This window comes from Canis lupus, chromosome 30 (genome assembly GCF_048164855.1).
Source record: "Canis lupus baileyi chromosome 30, mCanLup2.hap1, whole genome shotgun sequence".
In the NCBI taxonomy this organism is placed as follows: Eukaryota; Metazoa; Chordata; class Mammalia; order Carnivora; family Canidae; genus Canis; species Canis lupus.
Window position 1 is genome coordinate 12,475,139 of NC_132867.1, and position 19,222 is coordinate 12,494,360.

Sequence of the window (19,222 nt, forward strand, 5' to 3'; positions counted from 1 at the left end):
ATCCTAGAACTGCATATTATTGTCTTCTCTTTTTTTCCAAGATATCTACTTCTAATTAGCATGCTTATATTTAATTAAAACACTTATTGTACAGCTCTGTTAGTCATTTTGTTGTTGAAATAAAAGCAAATTACTGAGAAGAGTTAGCACAACATACTAATCTGAATGATGAGTTGTAATTCTCAACATACCACTGAAATTTTGAAGTGGCGTCTTCCAAACATGGAAAAATCTGAGAAAACACAGAAATGCAGGAAATATTCAGTCAGTTGACTGTCAGAAGAGAAATTTCTCATTCAACTTCTGTCCCAATAGAAAGAGGCTGAAATAGTAATTGTATCATAATATTTATGTAGTTAGAATTGGGAACATTGTGTTCAGATATGACCAGATAGGTGGGCAAATTGATAGAGAAAAGGTCTTGGTGGATGAAGAGATCTGTGTTCTAGCACTGCTGCTAAATCTTTATAGATTACTTATTCTTAAAAGGAAACAAAAAATTCACATTGTCCTAGCCTTATTATAGGCACTAAGTAAGTGGGTAGTTGGTGTGGCTCCTTACATAGCAAATGTTCAATAAATGCTGGCTATTGTTAGCATTGTTTCATTGCTCACATTATCATTGTTATTATTTATGTGACATGCTTCTCTCCTCTCTGATGAGCCTTAGATTATTTAATTTCTAAAAGAAAGAGTTTGGATCACCCATCTCTCAGACTCCTAACTGCACCAGGATTCTGTGATTCATGAAGCAGAAGGCATTGTAGTTCACAGATGTTCACCACATGATTAGGGAACCAAATTAATTTGAGGAGCACTTGAGCCTTACCAAAATTAGTTAGTCATGAGACTGCAGTACACAATGAACAATCACTGTCAGGCCTTCTGCAATAACGGGGTGGATTTGTTGGAAATATAATTGATGAGATAGGTAAATGACATTTTATAGTAAAATGTTGGCATGTTCAAAAAAAAAAAAAAAAGCACTGCCTTGAAAATGGGGTATCTTTGTTTCCTTCTCGTCTCTTCCTAACAAATAACACAAGCTAGTGACTAAGTTTCCTGGGACTCAGTTGCCTCTCTTTAGGGGATGGGTTAAATATTGTCAAAGACCAGTGCCTATTCTATAATTTTATGTCTTACTCAGTTCTAAAATTTCCCCCGGGGTCTTAGATGAGTATTATAAATATTAAACTGTCCATAATACTTGAAACAGTTTCTACTTAACATTTTTTTCTGTTGCCCTGTTTCCTCAACATTACTCAAATAGATTGCAAAGTCAATGCTAAATTTTAGAATCTTTTTCTGAAAACATTTATCTATTTTGAGAATCATATTGAAATTGTATACTTTTCAGAAAGACCAATGATTGTATAGTTTTGTTTTGATTTAAAAGATATCTCTTAGTCAACTATATTTTTAGACAAAAAAAAAAATAGTTCAAAGGAGATTCAAGATTCAATGATTCAATGAAGCTTATAAGTTTTTGGTGGGGTTTTTTTTCCTCCTAATTTAACAGAATGAAAAAGAGTGAAAAGCAGTTAAACCAAATTCTGTGTCCCAACCTGTGAACATAAAACATTATATACATGTGGAAGAAATGTAATATTAAGATAAACAGTGGTTTGTTTAATAACTTTTAGGTGATATCTACTTGGATACATTATCTCTCTATATAACATATATATGTAATATATATGTAATTCATTCTTTTTCAAATCCATATATAATCTTCTTTTCAAAAATTAGTTCCAGACTTTAGAATTTCATACTATTCATACTATCAAAAGTATGCATTTTGATTAATAACAATGTTAGAGAAGGAAAGATTTTTTTTAAGAAAAATGAACTGTGTTTGAGAATACTTATGGATACCATTGGCAGAAAAATCTGCCAAAATGCTGCCAATCATTTGAACTCAATTTTTAATTGCTTAAATATGGACATAAATTAAGCAAATTGGATTTTAACTAAAAGTTCATACCATTTTATAATATGACATGTAATTATCCCCCCAAAAGGAAGTGTTCAAGACGAGTACAAGGAAGAAAGTTGCTTTTATAGAAGAGAGAAAAAAGTCTTCAATTCATAACTCTGCAGGGCTGCCTGTAGCCATAGGCAATATTAGGGTTTTATTCTTTACAGCTGCAAAAGTAATTGCATGAGCATTATCTAAGCAACAATCTTTAGTGGATTACATTTTGTTAGCTTTTCATTCTATACTGTAAAAACCCAAAAAACATAGAAAATGAAAAAAAACCCAACCTTGATTTATCTTAGACCTTTGATATTTCTGAAAGACATTTTATTTATTCATTGGTTTATTTGAGATATGATCTCAATTTGTAAATAAGATATAATGTTACTAAGTTTGTTTTAAGCTCACAAGTAGAAAAAATTGTACAAATGGTTTATTTTTACTTGAAAAGTATTGTCCTTTTGCGTGTTTCAAGGGTGTTAAAACTTCAGAGGTGTTATCTTAGATTAATAATGTAATCCAGTAAAGGTTCATACTACCTTACCTTCGTTAAGGTCCATTCATTTGCTTTTTCTATAAACCTTAGGTTTTATTTGTAGTACATTCTTAATACCTAATCATAACGTAAGTTTTTAGAAACAAGTCTTTAAACCCTGTTGTTTTACGTTGTGGTAACAGTAGGTGGAGTTTTCAGTTCAACAAGGTTTACTTTTGTGTGCGTGTATTTTATTAATAAATATTGTACAGTATTAAAGTTAGAATTATAACAGTATGGTGTAATTGATTTTTCTTTTTCCTTTTACCATTCTTGCCTTAAGAGGACTACATCTTCCCTTTGAAGTCTTATTTTCCAAGTGTTAACATAGTCATGTTGTGCCCAAATTGTCTCAGTATGCAGATAAAAAAACAGTTTTGTTTGAGTGGTTGTTAAAACTTACCCAGATGTGTACACATACTTAGCTGGAGTAGAAGAAAGAAAAGTAGACAATTAAAAGAGAAAAATACAGAATTTTGTAAGCCTGTACATTTGTTTGAGGCTTTGAAACCAAAATATAAGCGTGGCTTTTGAAATAATAGTTTGAGGATAAGTTTTTTACAGTGTAGTACTTCATGCATGGAAATATTTCTAAATGTCATTGGAATAGAAGGACACCATTCCGGTACAAAATTGTACCAAACTCTGAGTTCACTGGATTTCAAATGATAAGTAACATTTATCACTTCAAATCTATGCACTTAACATATCAATGAACATTCTAAGTACCATCTAAAATAAGATTATGGAAATTGTTTGCATTAATTATGCACTGGGAGAAAATGGAGTGGGAGAAAGATAATGTTTTTAGGTTTTGTGTTGAAGTATGTATCTCCATGTCTGCTTTGTAAATGTGGAAAGGGAGAGTATGTTCCAGTAAACAGTGTAGCTATGATTTAAGACTGATGCCAAAGAATTCATGATTTCTTGATGTTTACAAGAAACAGAGGGCAATTTTTTCTGTACGAGCCATTTTTGAAATACAAATCTGGCTAATTTTCCACATTTTATTCCAATAGTTACAAAGTGAATGATACTACTTGTTTTATAGTATGTTAATATCCAGTTGAGATCACTGTATTAAACTTTTCCTCCTCTAAATACAAAGTTAATAACATAAATACTATTGATAATATCTCTCACCCTGATGAGGTTTGAGGATTCAAATAATATTTATCATACAATAACTAAAAACACGGAATATAGAAGATGCAAAGTGACATGATCAGTAGCAGCGCTCTTTTCATCCTTGGCTCCTTCTCACATTTGCTTCACTCAGTGATAAGGGAATAAGACAGTATTTTGAACGTAGTCATTTTGCAAATATGTCTAATGTTTCTATAATAAGCATTTTTAAATTGTAATGATTATATTCTTTTATACACTAATATTAAATATCTTTAAAATAACTCTCAAATGAATGCACATGTGGAAGTCTTTTTTGGTTTGTATGTGTATGTAATTCACTTACTAATAGAAAGCATCATCCCAATGTGTCATATAAGTAAAAGGACGTTTCAGTTTTATTCTTTAGCACATTAGCACATGGATGGCAAACTGTGGGCAGGAGGCAGAGAAGAAATACCAAAAAAAAAAAAAAAAAAAAAAGAAAGAAATACCAAACACTAACCGTGAGAGCATGAAATAGCAAAATACACTTGTCCACTGACCCATCGAGAATATCAAATTATCCCTGTTGTGTATGCTTAAGGCCAGACATCTTTATTAAGTTGCATATGTCTCTAAGTAGATATAGATTCTCCAAGATATACTGAGATGGGTATTACTAATAGTTTATTATTATAAATGTCTTTTTTGCTGGAGTTCAGAGATAAGGGCTATATATTTAACAATTGAGTATAATGATTTAATCTTGTTCCTGCAGTACTACGGGATGACTTCAGACAAAATCCTTCTGATGTCATGGTGGCAGTGGGGGAACCTGCTGTGATGGAATGCCAACCCCCACGAGGCCATCCTGAACCCACCATTTCGTGGAAGAAAGATGGCTCTCCACTGGATGATAAAGATGAAAGAATAACTGTGAGTGTTCAATTCAGTAGTGGGGAGTATAGATGTAACTATCTTCACCAAAGAAAAGAGAGAAAGGTGTGAAGTTGTGTTTGTTTTTTTATAAAGGGTTGCAATTATCTCCCATTTTCACTTCTTTTAGAATAAACATATTTCCATTTTCCCTGTGTTGACATGAAAATGAGTGTGGAAAATGTATGTTACTTAGTTTGGATATTAGTAAGAGAAAACTATAACTTCTACTTTAATGTCTTAGACTTAACACTTTTACGTATGATTTAGTTGTTATTATAATTCAAGGCATATCACATCTCCATATGCTACAGTAAAAATTGTTAAAAATTTGGTAATATAGTATGTTTCAGAAGGCCTCCTAAGTCACTTCAGGTTTGTTGGTTTTTTTTTTAATCTCTTTCTCCTTTTCAAATAGCTTGTGTATTCTGTAGAATTTATTATTTTTTCTGAAAACTAAAATCTCATTCTGAGTGATGGGTAATAATGGATTTATCTCATTCCAAAATAAAACCCTGTGACTAGATTATTAGATTTCAAATTCCTGCTAGGATACAAGTAGAGAAGTCCACTCTCTGGACTAACAATGCATTTTCTTCTTGACATCAGTGAGTCTATATGACTTCTTTGCTTTTTCTTGGCTTTCTTCTATCTTGCAAGGTATTTGCTAAAGTAGCAAAATAACTGAACTCTCATTGATTCTGTGGTTGTACAGGACTGCCCTTTACGAGCTTCTTTGTTTTGCATGTATGCTCTGTCCTTTACAAATTCATTGGCCAAGGTTTAGAGATACTCAGGAGAATGTGTTTAAGAAAGAGTCACAGCTAAACATGTAGAAGAACAAAGTTATAACCAGACTATATAACTTTAATAAATGTTTGCTCTGTTTCTGAACAACCTGTTAGCAAATTAGCATCAGGATTAAATAGTGAAAAAGAAAATTGAGAAGGTTATGGTAGACAAATTTTAGGGACCTTGAAGAAAAATACCAAGCATTTTCCCTGCAGTGATCTGAATTACAAGGAGTCTTTCAAAGGATTTTTAGAATCCTAGCAGTTGAGGTAAGAATAACCCAGCTTATATTTTTAGGAGGTGCGGGAAAGTCACATGGCAAAGTGAACTATGTGAGAAACACTGGTTTGGGGAGGTGAAGTCAAGAGCACAGGGGCATAGAGACTATGGGAACAAATGCTTCTTTTATTGGTGATGACAGATTCCTTCTAGATTTATGTACAATTAAGATAATATCTTTGCCTTAAAAACATTTTAAGTCACCTAATGACCACTATCTGTAATTTCCATTTCCCTGCCTGAATGACTCAAACACATTGAAACCATTATTACACATTTTCTCCTTCAGATCTTTCCTGATTAATTACCTATGTATGTTTAATACAAATTAATGCTAAGCTTCTCAGCATTGGAGATGTAGCGTTAAGCAGAAATCCGTGAGTGCCCTTCTGAAGTTTATACTCTGTGAGTGAGTATACAGATAAAACCAAAATAGGTAGTATGCTGAACTATAATCAGTCCTATAGAAAATACTAAAGAGGTAGACAGATTAATTAAGGTGGGGGTAGGGTTTCAGTTTTAAACAGGAAGACCAAAGAATGCTTCTCATAAAGACCTGAAAACATTAAAGGAGAAGAATACACAAGTATCTAGAAAAGTAGGCAGACAAAAACAAGAAGTTTAAAGACCCTAAACATGGGGCCTACCAAACACATTTTTTTTTTTAAAGAGCAAAGTGGTCAGTGAGGGTTGAGCAGAGGGGAGATTGGTAGGAGATAATATTGGAGGAACAAGTAGCCAGACTGTAAGACCTTATAGATCTTGTAAATAGTTTGGCTTTTCCCCTTGAGTGAAGTGGAAAGCATCAGAGTTTTCTCAGCAGAATCCTCTGCTGTCTTGAGAACACACTGAAGGATTATAATGATTAAGCTAAGACACTAGTTGGGAGCTTTTGCAATAATCTAGGCAAGATGGAAATGGTGGTTTGGACCAGTCTGCCAGTCTGCTAGGAGGGGAAGTAGTGAGGAGTGGTTAAATTCTGGATCCACTGTGAAGCAATAGCCAACAGAATTTGCTAACAGACTGGATGTGGCTTGGAGAGAGAGAGAGAGAGGGAGAGAGAGAATGAGAGAAGAGTCAAAGCCTACCTTAATTGATTGGTCTGAGTAGTTGAAAATATTGAGATGCCACTGAATTTAGAAAGAGAAGATTTGGGGTTGAAAGTATCAGCTCAGTTTTGGACATTGTAATTTTGAAATTCTTATTAGATATCCAAGTATAAATGTCAAATAGGCAGTTTGAAATATGAGTCAGAAATTCAGAGTTGAGGTTGAGGCTGGAGAAAAAATTGAGTTGTGGTAGACATAGCAAGTACTCATTACTATGCAAGCCTCCCCTCCTTCTGGGCAGATGAAAAGACTCTGCTTCCCAATTTTCTTGCTGTTGGGAGGGCCAATCTGACTGGTTCAGCTTCATGGGCTGTGAGTGGAAATTAAATAAATTGAATACTAGTGAGTGAGCCTCCAGCACTTTCTTTCTTTGCCATGTGGCAACCAAAAGAGGACACATGTTCCAAGTAGTGCAGTTACAGCACAGACACTCAAAGAGCCTGGGTCCCTGAGTTATGGGTACCAAAACTTTCCACCCCACACCTCTGTCTTTCCATGATGGACATCAAATTAGTGAGAAATCTTTGTTGTATTACGTCATGGAGCATTTCTTACCACAGACTAATGTATCTTATCCTGATGAGTATGGGAATCATCATCATGCACTTCTAAAAACACTTCTAAAAACAGAAGACTGAAGTCACCAAGAGAGTGATTATATGCAGAAAGGAAAAGAGGTCCATCTTTTAGCCCTCAGGGAGAAGAGGCAGAAAGTGCAGTGGAGACTGAGAATGAGTCGTGGAAAAGGAAGGAGAGCAGAGAGCAGCCGAGCAAAGATAGTGTTTTAAGGAGGTGGCAAAGACTGAGTCAGTTGCAGCTGGTTCATCACATAATAGAAGGACTGAGAATTGACCATTGGATTGAACAACCTGGTGGTCACTCATTGATGACCTTCATAAGAGCAGTGTTAGTGGAAAAGAGGGGTTGAAACCTCATTGAACTGGTTCAGGAGAGATTGGAAAGATAGAAATCAGACACAGAGCATCAACAATTCTTTTTATAGTATATCCAATGTAGAAGATAATAAAGGTGATTGTAGCCTCATATTTTGAAAGTTCAGACTTAACTCTTAATACATGTGTATCTATGCTTTTTCCATGATATTAACGGTTTAGAACTGCTATGGCAAATTGGATTTTTTATAAATCCTCAGAACTTCCTATTGTATCACATATTGAATTTGAAGAGATGTCATGGTTTATGCCAAAATGTTTAATTTATTATTGGGTCTTTATTTATCCTTTGCTGTGCAGGGGATGCTGTCTTGTCAATACAGGGCACCGGTTCCCCTAAATATTAGTACTTTCAAATCAATATAAGAGCAACCTCTGATCAGGAATCAAACAATTTAAAGTTACAATAACCCATGACTATGAAAAAATGCCAAGATGTTAATGTATAAATAATCTTAAAATCAGATAAAGGAAAAAAAATCAGTTAAAGGCCGCCAAAATGATGATCCACGATAGTGTTCCATATGCTAGAAAATGGTAACATCTGAAACGTACTATTTCTAAGACCATCTGTGTGTTTTGGATAAATTATGACTGTTAAACTGATAAAACACTTAGAGGTAAAAAACATACTTATACATGCAGGGAGATGAATAGATTAAAATCAGCAGTTTGGGTTCAGAATTACTGTTCTTGTTTAGATCATAATTGTTTTTGTTTTCCTTTAGGCGAGACTAAAATTGAATAATGAAAACAAAAATTTAAAACAGAAACAGAATGTCTACTGTCTTTAACAATTCTCTTTTTCCCCGCAAATTGAAAGTAGATTCTTAAGAGATATTGGGTATTAGACATTTTATGTGATTCTTCTTTCCTAAGCTTGTTTTCAAATAATTGTTTTCATTTCTGTTGTTAATGTATTTTGCCAAATGTGTTGAGTACAGATGAACAGGAGATTAAAGCACATAATATCTTTATGAAAGGCAAGTAAAGATTGCACAGTTATTGCTACAGTTTTGGTTATAGGAATTTCTAGAGTTCTTTAATGTGGTGGCTTTCTTTGTTGAAAATGTAAAGTATGACTCTCCCAGCTGTGAGAACAAAGACACACCCTTCAAAAAAAGGGCAAATATGTAATTGAATTGTAGCTGCACCTGTATTTTTGATGTTAAGTCATTTCTTTTTTACATTGACCTGGATTCTGAGCCAAATTTCAGATCTATAATGATTATAAACCAGCAATATATAAATAGCATTTTCTTATTTTCCTACCTGACAGGAGAATCTTTTAGAACTCTTTTGGCACTTATTTCTTAGAATAATTTGAAGGAAGACTTAGATGATGTTTAGTCTTTCTTCCTTTCTTCTACTTTTTTTTTCTAGACATGGGTATTTAGAGTTAGAAATGGAAGTAGTATAACTGGCAGACTGGATTAAATAGATTTACCTCCTATGCCTGAGAATTAGTCATAATCCTTATAATTAATAAATGAAATTTTCTCATAGAGATGAATCAGAGGACCAAAACTTTTTTTTTGGTAATGTAGAACATTTGGATATACCTTATAAAAAATGATATATTTATTTTATCTCATCACATTTCAGAAATATTGTGCTTAAATTCAAGATGATTTTGTAAAGTGAAAAATGTATAATGCTAAAATTAGGTAAAAAAAAAAAAAAGTATTGAGCACTTTGCATGCCCCAGATACTCCACATTATCTCATTTAATTCCCTTGAAAACTCCATGAAAAGCATTTTTTTTCCCTTATGACACACTTATACTTGCTAATTAGTCTCCTAGAGACGATGATTGCGATGACGATGATAATGATAGTAAACATTTACTATAGCACTTGCTATGTACCAGGTCCTGTTCTAGGCACTTTATATGTGTTGACCCATTTAATCTTGACAACAACCTTGTCAGATAAATACTAAAATTTCACTAATATAGCAATTAACTCTGAATTGGCTGGAGGACAATTATGTGAGGGTCTGTCTTTTGCTCACTAATAACATTTTCTATTAGGATCCTATAGGTTTTGCTACATATATAATGACTTTCACTTGCAATCAATGTAAATTTCAACTAAAATGACCGTAACCTTTAATTTCTGCGGTAAAATATTACCTTTAGGGCACATCTTGCTGGCCTAGTCAGAAGATCATGCAACTGTTGATCTCAAGGTTATGAGTTCGAGCCCCGCATTGGGAGTAGAGATTACTTAAAATAAAATCTTTGTAAACATGTAATAAAATATTATCTTCATGTTTATAATGGTCTGGGGAGATAGTTCACACAGTGAAGGTTATGGTGGCCTTGAAACTAGGATTGGTACATTTAAGAATTGGTCTAGGTGCACCTGGGTGTCTCAGTTAGTTAAGCAGCCAACTCTTGATTTCAGCTCAGGTCATGATGTCAGGGTTGTGGGATCAACCACTGTGTTGGGCTCAGCACTCAGTGTGGAGTCAGCTTGAGATCTCTCTCTCTCTCCTTCTGCCCCTCCCCCTTCCTGGCACGTACTCTCTCTTCTAGCTCTGGAAACCCTACCTCAAAAGGTAAGAGGACGATAAATAACTTCACCATTTGACATTTAGAGAAAGAAGGATTTATATTAAAAAAGATATTTTAAATCAGTGAATTATTCACCTAATGGTGTTTTATAATTATCCAAATTGTGGATTAGCCAGATTCAAATATAATTAGCTATACAAGTTTCAAAACTTATTGCTGAAAAATTAAACAATTATAATAAATTATATAATGAATAAGAAATGTAGTTAAAGAAAATATTGCTGATGTTGTGAGTTGGCAATTTTGTATAGATACAATAAAATATAATAAAAACTAATACTGCAGCAGTAAAGTATAAATTGTGAGATCTACCTGGACTCAATTTTGAAATATCAGAGTTAGTTTCTTCATAGTAACCTTTGACTGTCATTTATCCTGAATGATTGCATTTTACTAGTTAAGAGAAAAGCTTAAAAAACATTCATCTTTTCATGTTTGAAATTCTTAGCTTTTGAGCTAAACTTTACTAATGAATAAAACATGCTTTTTCCATTCTCTTTGTTTGTGGCTTTGTGACATAAACATTTTTTAATCACTTGTGTTATTCTTTGAGATAGACTGTACCTTGAATTTTTAATTTTTCTTCCTGTTTTATATGCTATAGTAGTATGCTAGAAATATTTTATATATCTTAAAATTTTTTTACTTAATTGAAAAAATTTAGATGATGGAGAAATAGTTTAATTATAAATTATTTATTTCCATTAAAGCCTTCGTCAGACTGGAAACCATTTTATTGTCAATTTCATCTACTTATCACATAACTATAGTAAGATTTTTTCATTCTCCTTTGAAAAAAGTAGAAAAAACATTTATTGCATTAGTGCATTTTACATGATAAGCAAGTGTATTAACTTTTTCTTAAGGTGACTTAGATGGGATGGCCAGCCACACTGGCTTGCTGGGGACTATCCTGGTATTTGCATTAAAAATCCCTAGTCCTGGGAAAACCAGGACAGGTGGTCACCCTAAGCCTAGATTATAGGGAACTGATTTATATATGAATGAAAAATTGCATTCATGCAAGGTAAGTAAAAAATGATTAAAATATAAATAGATCAGTCTTCCTGTATCATTTCTTTCATAAACCAGTTAAGGATTTGAAAATAGGGAATGAAGAGACAAAGTCAGTTATACATTCCCATTCCCATGCTGGAGAGGTACAGTTGTTAGAATGCAGTATGTCATCAGTTCTTTTTCTAGTCCTTTTCTGCTTCCTGTGTGTCTTTGTAGGTTTCTTTGATTTCCCTCCTTGGTGTGATATTTTGGTGAAAAGCAGCTGACTCACATCCCATCCAAATCCCCAGTGTCCTCCAGATCCTTCACGAATTTGGCATTCAGCCTCTCCTTGCCAATTACTTCCTTTCCCCCCAATTCCCACATGTCTCCTTCCTAAGCCATCTGCTCCTCCTCCCTTCCTCCGATTAGTGCTTTCCTCTTCCTATTTCTTTTATTGTTCAATGTCTGCTGCTTCCTTTTCCCCTCTCTTCCCCTAGAGGAAATCAGCATACTTAATGTAGCTGATGTCATTGGGCCTCTTTTCCCTGAGAAGTTAAATTTGTGTTTCTGCAAAATAAATATGTAGTTCTGTTGTATGGAGATCAGAGGAAACTGGTAGAGTCAACCAGATTTTTTTTCTTGTCCATCTTAGAGAGTCATACATATTACATATTTTATATTTTTTAATATAAAATGATAATATGATAATTAATAAACAAGAAGTTTATTAATGATTTAAATCTGAGTTAAGTCAGCATAAATCTATAATATGAATTACTAAAGTACTAAAGTACTAAAAATGAAGAAATGAGTTAAGAAAATAAATTTATGTGTACTATCCTGCTCTCTTAATTGTCACATTTAATAATTGAAACACAGCAGATTAATAGACTAAAACATGGCCTTTGGTATTAGAAGACCATATTATAACTTTGGGTTTCAACACATAAATACACGATCTTAAGGACATTTGATCTCTATAAATGTCATTGTTACCACCTGTGACATGAATCGTCTCTTAATACCCATGTTGGTTCAGTGGTGGTGTTGTGGAAATCCAGCGAGGCAATACATGTTAAATGTCATTATAAGTGGTGACACACTCTCTCTGTATATATAAGTAATAGATGTTCTAGTTGTTACTGTTGTTGGTATACCTGCCTGAACTCTGGATATATTTAATTACCAAAAACTCCATAGAAAAGGAAAATCAGGAACTGTTTGTGTCATAGCAGTTTTATCTTTTTTTGAATAAAAAAACAAAAAATATAAATATATATGAAAAGAGATCTAGCATTTATTTGTTTCATCTAAATTTCTATGTATATCTGATTCAACACTGGAGGAAATTTCATTTTCTACAGAACCACCAAGAGCATTCAGTTTAGGTGAATACTAGGAATAAAGTATTTAGACTAATACTGATACTAAGAAACAAATTTGAGTCCTCTGTACATCTTTATTGTGAAATACAGTGATCAACAGGGAATTCCACAAGAAAGTTTAAGGCCTAAAGCCCTAAGACATTCACTGTGTGTAACAAATTGACTTTTCTTCCATCCATGTAGTTATGTACAATTCTTCAGGGAATTAAGAAATGCTGTGATTCAGATGGGGATGCCAGTTGAGCAAGACTGGTTTATCTTCCCAAGGAACATCCTGAATGTTTCCTGAAACTTGTAATTCCACTTAAATAGTTAAACATATATTCATGTTTGGACACTGAAACTAGAAAAAGGAAAGCCACGTGGTCCAGACCCACTTGTAAAGTCTAAATACTCTTATGAAAGAATGATAATAAACGAAGACTTCTCAGTTCTAGCATACAAAGTAGTTTCAACGACAGTATAAGTAAAAACATAATCCTGGTGAGCATTTAGTTATTGCTCTAGTTTTATAACTATATATATGTTAGAGATATATTTAAAAGCTTGGATATCTGGACACCTGGTGGCTCAGTGATTGAGAATCTGCCTTTGGCTCAGGTCGTGATCCCAGGGTCCCAGGATCAAGTCCCACATCGGGCTTCCCACAAGAAGCCTGCTTCTCCCTCTGCCTATGTCTCTGCCTCCCTCTCAGTGTCTCTCATGAATAAAAAAATAAATTAAAAAAAGAAAAGCTTGGATATTAAGGGCTTGAAGGGACAGATTATGAGTCTTTGCATATGCTCTTCCCTCTGCCTGGAATGTCCTGACCCTCCTTGTCTAACTCACTCATTTTCCAGGTTCCAACATAAAGGCAACTTCTAAGACGAGGTGTCTGCAAAACCTCACTCTGCACATCCACATAGAGTTATCTCCCTGCTATCCTGACCTTTGCCTTTTACTAAGTACTTTTCTTTTAATCTGTTAGAAATCATTATTTATAAATTACTCCTCTAAGATAGGTAAGATACTTGAGAGCCAGCTATATTCCCTAGGTCTGTCTTATGGTAGGAGCTCAGTATATATTTTTTTGGAAAATATTAAATGAAGGAAGTATAAATCAGAATAGTGTTTTCTAGTATACCTAGAACTGAAAAGTTGCCCATTTGAACATAAACCTAATTTATGTGCCTACATACTTTATATATTTATTTTCTTATTTCCCTATACAATGGAAAGGAGGTATCATCCACAATTTCTTTTGTCTAAAGCATGGTTTTCATTAGCATTACAGCATGCAAAGGAAGATATACTGTACAAGTTAGTTCTGGAAGTAAACATATTTCTTTAAGTGGACTTACAGATACAAGATTTTACAGATGAAGCTGACTTGAGAGATTGTGAATAGGCAAACTCCTTTATTTTTAAGAAGAAATGGGAAGCCAGGGCATTTGATTTGTCCCGAGCCACTTAATGAGTCTGTTGCAAGTCAGGAGGAGAGCCAGAACTCTCAACACCAGATTTCTTCCTGTTCTGATTTTTCTCATGACAGACTAGACCTGACCAGTTCATTTGACTAAGACAACTCCTAGCACAAAATCCACATATAGAGTGTTTTACTGGGTTCATTTCCTACAATTTTGCCACTTGTTTTGCATCCCAAATTTAGTATTTCCTATCTTGGTAAGTAGAGAAAGTAGTATTTTCAATATATAGGGTTTAAAAACATCCTCTGCTTATTTATCCATTGAGCACAAACATGCCTTGTGTCAACTTGATTAATAATTCTGAACATGTTTTGGCTTTTTCAAGCATGTTATTAAGAATATATCCAAGTTCATCTTAAGTGATTACAGTTGCCTCTGAATCTCATTCAAAAAATTAAAAATGACAACAATTTAAATAGTAGATTAAGCCTAATTTATGGCCATCTTGGGAAAGTCTCTTCTATCAGAATCTACTTTTTAAATTTTTTTAAAATTTAATTTAATTTAAAGTAGGCTCCACACCCAATGTGGTGCTTGAACTCACAACCTAGAGATTAAAAGTCGCATGCTTTACCAACTGAGCCAGCAGGCGCCCCCTGAAACTCCTTTTTTTTTTTTTTAATTTTTATTTATTTATGATAGTCACACAGAGAGAGAGAGAGAGGCAGAGACACAGGCAGAGGGAGAAGCAGGCTCCATGCACCGGGAGCCCGACGTGGGATTTGATCTCGGGTCTCCAGGATCGCGCCCTGGGCCAAAGGCAGGCGCCAAACTGCTGCGCCACCCAGGGATCCCTGAAACTCCTTTTTGAAGCTGCACTAACAGCTAGATCTTGGCTAAGTCCTTTAATTATTGACAAGATATTAATATATTCTCTGATTATTAGGATTATTATGAGAATCAATGAAAGTATTTTGAGGACTGTCAATGATAACCTCATTGTAAGGTGTTATTTTAAGTACTTCTGTCTTGATTTTCCATTAGTGTTCAGTAATGTTTCACTATTGATGATTTGGAGAGATAAGAGGGTAGTGATTTTTAACTTCAGAATGAAAAAGAACACTTTTGGATTAGATATTTAATGGACAAAACAAAACACAACAACAACAAAAAAAACACTAGTTAAACAGTGAAATACCCTGTTTTGATCAATTTTTAAGAGTTGCCTTTTAGGGCGGCCCAGGTGGTTCAGCAGTTTAGCACTGCCTTCGGCCCAGGGCGTGATCCTGGAGACCCGAGATCGAGTCCCGCATCAGGCTCCCTGCTGGAGCCTGCTTCTCCCTCTGCCTGTGTCTCTGCCTCTCTCTCTCTGTGTCTCTCATGAATGAATAAATAAAATCTTAAAAAAAAAAAAGAGTCGCCTTCTATATGGCATTTCCCTTAAGGGGCTCTACAGTTTGTAGTCTGCTTGTCCATTTTTGTCTAGGTCTCTCAAGACACCTTGTTGTAATTCCTAATAAAGTCCTCATATGTACGTGTAAACTCATTCAAGTATCACAGATAGTTTCCAAGAGGTTTGGATGCAGAGTTAATGTAACAGAGGCTAAAGATTGCCACATAATGTATTTTCTACTTCAACAAATAATCATCGGTTCAGGAAACAAGAAATGATACATTATAAAGTTTTCAACTTTCTTCTAAGTGATGTAGCGAATGTCCCTATGAGTTTAAGTCCTAACATATGTGAAAAATCAGAATAACCTTGATTATACAATGGTCTTATACAATGTTGATGTTTTATCCTGTTTTGCGTTGCATGCTGTTTGTCAGTACTCTTTTAAATCTCTTGAGATGATTCTGGCCTTCTGATTTTTTTTCCAAACAGGTTTCCTTAAAAACAGTTTTCAATGTTTTTCCCAAATCTAATCCCACCCAAATGTAAGTTTCAGCCAAAGCAATATTAGAAGACATAGTGGAGTACCCTGCAGTCTGCCCAAGCCACCTTCCATTTGGACATCTGCCAACTCCTGAAATTCGCTGGGCTATAACCTGATGTGGATATACGCTGCTGGTTAGCATCCATGACCCTCCAGTCAGAGTAGACCTTCTAGAAAGTAGTGGCTCAGACATTTGAGTAATCAGCTAAAGGAAAACTGTACCTCATAATTCAAAGTAATTATCAATACAGTATACTAACCAGAAGTATTATAACTCTAGGAAATGAACACACATGGTCAGATGACAAAGCCCATAATAAGAATTTCAGATTAGTTGGGTATACTAATAGAGAAAGCAGACTTACAAATGTTGCCTCCCCTGCCTGCCTCCACCACCCCTCCCAAAAAAAAAAATACATGCTCACTCAAGCAGCTGTGTTTCTTCATTTTCCAAGACTTTGATAGATTTGATCAGGCCATTACATTTCTCTAGAATAGCCAAGGACTAGTGAAATTTTACTACTGTCTGGGAGCAGTTTGTTTAATTATGGGTTAAAGTAGTTTGCCAAATTAAAGGTATAATTTTTTGTGGCTTCAAGAATGGTGCTCTAACCAGTTTGTTTTATTTTTGATGTTCTATTAATCACAGATGAAATGCTTCTCTAAAGATAGAGTTTTAAAATTTATCTTAAAGCATTGCTTGTAAATCTTACTCATAATTTGGAAAACATTTTAAATAATAGCGAAATACATTTTGGTAAATTCTTCGTTTAAAAAAAAAATGTTGACTTTTCTAATTGCTTCTAATTTTTGTGTTCGCTCACGATGACCCAGACTTGACTTGTTTTCTGTTTACTATAGGCAGAATGAATTGTAATCTTAAAAAGCAAAGTAGTAGATTGAGCAGTGTACTTGATTGCACAAGGCATTTTTTCCATGTTTTAACATGATCCAAGATGGAGAAATCAAAGAAATTACTTTAAGCCTTTAAGTTTTAAATTATTTTTAATCTGATCACTTTAAAGGGGGTTGGGATTTCTTTTTCATTATTTGTAATTGGCCAAGATTGACTCTATTTCTCAGTCTTGTTCATATTACCTCTTTTGATAAGGATGCTCTCTCAAAGAATAATTTGAAATCTTATGCTGAGGCTGATGTCTAAACTAATGCTGATTTTGCATTTCTTTTGTTCAAAGGATAGGAGCTCTAAAAGCACTAATATTCTCTTAGTAACATCTGACCACTTCAGTTTTTATCTCTTTAAACCCAAAGCATTTGATAATATGATAAATAGTACACTTGTAAAATAATCTGGTGTGCATTAACAAAATTACTAACAGATGGCACAGGTTTTCTCTTCTTAAATCGTACAAATCTAGGTGATCATGAAGCTTTAAAGGCTGATCACAGCAGAAACAGGCTCATGTTTAAGTCACCTTTAAGAGCATCATCTCATACGGGAAAATTTCAAAAGCAGTTGAACTCAATATGGGTAAAACTAGTTGAAAATAATGAAAATTTGTTTCCTTGAGTGAATAATATGTAATTCGCTCAGGAGTCCATCATATCATATTTCTTTGCCTTTTAACATTCATGGTGTCACTCTTTTTTCACCTAGACATATTACATCACCATATTGCCCCATGCATCATGCTAATAAAAGATCATGTCAGATTTTCTCATCTTTATTAGGGAAGCTTATAAATATTCTGTTTAAATTATAAACATGCCATGATAGTAAGTGCATGTTTATATGGAGAAAGAGCCATTCCTCTGTGTAGGAACTAGTATAAAATATTTACCTAACTACACTTTACTTGCAAAGAACACCTACATATGTCAAGTGTAAACATGCACATTTTCCCCACTGGCATCCAGACGGATTATGGACAATTAGGGTGGATACCCAGTTCAGTCAGATTTAAATATGGAGTCAGATGGAAGGAAGACTATCAGTCTAACACACTCAGGCAGGTCAACCACTAGCACCTATTTCTTTGCCACGCCATTGAGTCTTGGGATCTATACATTTGCAAGATATTGCTAATTTATACTTTGTGGCATGGGATGCAAAGAAAATATAAGCTTTATTTTGTATCTGTGGAGAATGAGCTCCAATCTACTTACTAAATGATGTAGAGCAAGTTTCTGATATTCTCTGAGCCTTAAGTTTTCTCATCTCCAAATAGCAAAGTATACTTCCCTTTGTGAGACTGTTGTAAAAATCAAGGATAGTGAATCCAACAATGTCATGTATGTAGCATGTGTTGATACATCATGATTTTCACTGCTTACAACAATAATAATCCAGATCGCTGTTTAAGTATATTCATACATTTATGAAATGTACCACAGATTTCACTGATAAAATTTTCATGTGCCTTTGGAGAAAATCATCAAATGCATTTTACACTTAGAACTTAATTTTTTTTAGGAGTTAGGTTTTTGCATTTTTTTTTTTTTTTTGAGGGGAAGCATAGAGAGAGGGAAAGAAAGAATCTTAAGCAGGCTCCAGGGATCCCTGGGTGGCTCAGTAGTTGAGCATCTGCCTTTGGCCCAGGGCCTGATTCTGGAGACCCAGGATCGAGTCCCACATCAGGCTCCCTGCAGGGAACCTGCTTCTCCCTCTGCCTGTGTCTCTGTGTGTGTCTCTCATGAATAAATAAATTAAATCTTAAAAAAAAAAAAAAAAGGCAGTCTCCATGCCCAGGGTGGAGTCCATTGTAGGGCTCTATTGCACGATCCTGAGATCATGACCTGAGCCGAAATCAAGAGTCAAACACACAACTGATTGAGCCATCCAGGGGTCCCTAGATTTTTGCAGTTGCTAAGTCCTTTAAAACTTCTTTTGAATCATCAGAAATGTTAAATTTATCTATTCCCTTGATATTAAGTCATTAGATTTTGAATTTGCCCTCTGCAGGGCAATATAAAATAATGTACTTATAACTTAAATTCAAATATCAAGGCTTTTCCGAAGTGATGAATGAAATCAAGGAATTCTATGTATCTGATTTTTTAGAGCTTGAAAAATCTGATACTGTCTTTTATGTCGGTGTTGTGCTACATACTAGAAATATGATAAATTCTTTACCATTATAGAATTTATATTTCATGTGGAAGAAAGGCAAGAAACATGGGATCAAGTTTGTTGTTGTTGTTGTTGTTGTTTGACTTTATCTTGTTCCTTAATCTTCCCACTGGCTGACATCACTTCCACCAGAACCT

The 19,222-nt window shown here is 34.4% G+C and overlaps 1 protein-coding gene across 7 annotated transcripts in view; it reads left to right on the forward strand.

Annotated features, from left to right (window-relative positions):
• The window catches only part of ROBO1 (roundabout guidance receptor 1), a 1,129,252-nt gene that overhangs the window by 983,378 nt on the left and 126,652 nt on the right, over positions 1 to 19,222 (forward strand). For all 7 annotated transcript variants that reach the window (XM_072806522.1, XM_072806527.1, XM_072806524.1 and 4 more), the window contains one exon: positions 4,399 to 4,556. In XM_072806522.1, coding sequence (XP_072662623.1) covers positions 4,399 to 4,556 — 158 coding nt within the window. The remainder of the gene's footprint in view (positions 1 to 4,398; positions 4,557 to 19,222) is intronic.